General features: G+C 49.0%; 1 protein-coding gene across 1 annotated transcript in view; it reads right to left on the bottom strand.

Annotated features, from left to right (window-relative positions):
- Positions 1-3,262, bottom strand: part of SNAP47 (synaptosome associated protein 47kDa) — a 72,846-nt gene continuing 69,584 nt past the window's right edge. Inside the window, 1 exon segment of the mRNA XM_015570452.1 lies at positions 1-2,667. Coding sequence (XP_015425938.1) covers positions 2,521-2,667 — 147 coding nt within the window. The 3' untranslated portion in view covers positions 1-2,520.

Raw genomic sequence — 3,262 nt, 5'->3', positions numbered from 1 at the left:
TTCCAATTTCACAGGTAGTTTTATTAGAACCAGCATACCCACTGCTCACAAGTCCAGGCCATCTTCACATAAACAGCAGACCTAAGATTTCGTGACAGACACCAATATGGCTCAAAAGATGAAGTTACTCCCTGTACTTTTACAGAAAGTCTGCTGACCCCTGCCCTAAGCTAACAAAACAATCAGCCCCCTCTTTTATTGATTTTTAGAGAGAGAAGAAGGGAGAGGGATAGAGAGAAACATTGATGAGGAAAAACATCATTGACTAGCTTCCTCCTGGACATCCCTGAGCCCACAATCCAGGCATGTTCCCTGACCAGAAATCAAACTGTGACCTCTTGGTTCATGGGTTGATGCTGAATTACTGAGCCACACCAGTAGGGCAGAATCAGCCTTTTCTGATGAAATGTTAGAGCTGTTTCATTTAGCTGCATTTGAAGGATTTACATTGTGTCTATCTTGATATAGAGAGTAACTAAGCTCACATTAAGTTTTAGGAACTGCGAACATCTTACAGGGTGATAACAAACTGACAAAAATACTGACAGGGTAAAGGGCAGACAGATTTTGGTGCAGGAATGATGCATGTGGAGAGCCCCATGCATGGATGCATGCATGGCCCCACACACAGGCCCAACATCAGTGTCAGAAGGTAAGCTCCAACTCAGGAGAGGGAAAGCAGGACCGGAGACAACATGCTCTATGCCAACTAATGATGATGATGACAATGGCTCTAGAGGGTCTAATAACCTGATCCACTTGGTGGGAGCCAACAGGGCACGTGCTATCTGGATGCAAGAGATCACTAGCCTGCATGCTGAACTCCTTTCTCCGGTCTAGCATCTGAGCATCATAAGGTCCACTCCCCTCATGTTTCTCCCTAGGGTGAAAGTGTAAGGTGAAGACAGTGCACCAGGTGAGGGGGACAGTGAAGATGAAGACAGAGAATTGGCAGTGGGAACCATGGAGGGTGAAGTTGGATCGCCCTGGATGTGCTAGTCTAAGGAATTGGTATTTGTGCTCCTAGTGGGGAGGGGCCAGGAAAGGTGGAGTTAGTGCACCTAGGGTGGGAAGCAGTGGGAGGAAGAATTGAGCACCTGGGGGGGGAGCAGGGGCTGTGGGAGTTCTTAGTGTCAAGGTTTTTGGCGCTTTTGCCTCAGCCTGGCTATTGTTAGTGGGTTTAAACAGATAGGTTTCTGTGTTTTGGGCTCGAGTAATCAACTCAGATGCATTTTCTGCTACTGGAAGCTTCTAAGTGCCTCAGGAGGAAGCGTAGCCCTGCGACACCCTGACCTTGGACTTCTGGCCTCCAAACCTGGAGAGCACACTCCTGTTGTCGTATACTCTGTGTGGAATTCCTAAGGTCAGCTCAGAAATCTAGCACTGCCCAGGGCAGTTCCCTGAACCCACCTAGGACTCCAAACACAGCAGCACAGGGCCTGAAGGCGCCGTTCCAGGAACTGTAGACACTCCTCAAGATCCAAGGAGCCTCTCTGTGTACAGCCTCCCAGGATGCTTTTTCGAAGCGGTCTGGGAGATGCACGCTCCTCCACTTCCCCCCCACCCCCCAGGGGGCCCTCTCATGGACACCACACCAAGCAAAAAGCAGCATCAATGTGTATCTTCACAAAAAATCCTAACACTACCATTTCTCTTTTGTTTCTGGACAGAAATGGGGCAGTAAAAGCAAAAATCAAAACCTTTTAAACAGGTGCAATATATACTATTTTCACCTTTGGCTAAAAACTGAGCAATGAAATAGTATTTCAGGTGTTTACTAGTATATGATGACCTCTTAGCTTTAGTTAGAAAATGACAATACAACCAAAAAGAAACTGGCTTCCCACCAGAGAGATGGAACAAGTGAGGGCGGTGGGTTGCTTAGCTTTCCACAGAGGGGAGCAGGCTCAGGCATATGGTCCTGGAGAAGGGAGAAGGGAGAAGGGATTGTGCCGATACAAGGTACACCTGCAGTGCTTAGACCCACAGTTAAAAAAAAGCAGATTTTATTCACAGAGGCTTAAACCTTCCTTTTACGCCCAACAAGAGTGGAGAAAAAGGACGATAATGCAGCTACTGGTGATGCTGGAGACCTGGGATAAGGCTATGCAAAGTGGTCCCTCAGTGCTGGGTGCAGACCGGCCTCTGAATGAAGAGCCACCACGCAGCTGTGCAGGGCTCACCAGGGCTCAGCCACGTGCTTGAGTGCATGGGTGCTCCTGACGGCACCAGCAGCTCGAGAGGGCCTTGGCGGGATACCGTTTGCTGTGTTCACAGGCAGAACTCCTCTCCTGCAGCTGCACCTTCAGGGCCCTGCAGAGGACCCCTCTGTGGCTGCCCAGGTCCTTCACAGCAGCCTTTGTCCTGAGGCAGGTATGCTCTGAGGCAGGATCGCAAGTTTTTCTCTGACCCTGAGAATGACCTCCTGTGGTCATCTGAAGGCAGCATGCAGGGGTTGAGGACAACATACTGAGATGTGATTCTCATCAAAAGCTCTCACCTCTACCCTCCCTTGTCCTTCTAGGTCAGTTTTTTCATTCGTCGATTGTGCTTGTCAATGGTTAAGGTTGCCCGGTCCACAGCAGTGGCGATGCCATCCAATGCCTCATCCTGTCTCTCCAGCTCCGCCTCAGCATCCAAGGCAAGACCTTTCAGCTTCCCAAGGATCTGGAGAGAAGCACAAAGACAGGAGGGGCTTACTTTCCTTAAACTCTCAAAATAGACTTCTTTCCACCATTTTTACAATGCTTAAGGAATTTTGTAAGTCAGTGGTGATAACACACCCTCTGTCCCACGGTGGAGCCGAGCTACAGCTTGGGTTGGGGTCTCAGCTCGACTCTGCCACTGACTGGAGAGCTGTTGGAAGATGATGCATTTGCCCCTGGCCTTGCTCCAGACATGGGCAGCACTCTGACCTCGAGTCCCTGGGGCATTACTGTTCCAGCCCACAGTATGCTGTGTCACCAATGCCTTACCACATCCATGAGGAATTCCAGTGGTAGTAGAGGGGCGAAAGACACAGGAGAACCAGAGAGCTGGGGCCAACAACTAGGATCCAAGTTCCAGCTCCTGCCCAATCACTATGTTCATTACCTGTCTACCCCCAATTACCTAACTGAACACTGAAGCTCAAAAAACAATATGTAAAAAGAAAAGCAAAATCCTTTTCTTGTCTGTGTGTTTGAAATATTTCACATATAAATACAAAAGGCAGCATAGAATACAGCACTAATAAGTCAAATCACACAGCACAGGCTGCCCC

Source organism: Myotis davidii, unplaced genomic scaffold, assembly GCF_000327345.1.
Source record: "Myotis davidii unplaced genomic scaffold, ASM32734v1 scaffold1687, whole genome shotgun sequence".
Lineage (NCBI taxonomy): Eukaryota > Metazoa > Chordata > Mammalia > Chiroptera > Vespertilionidae > Myotis > Myotis davidii.
Note: the sequence above shows the minus strand (reverse complement) of the source record. Positions and strands in the feature narration are given on the sequence as shown.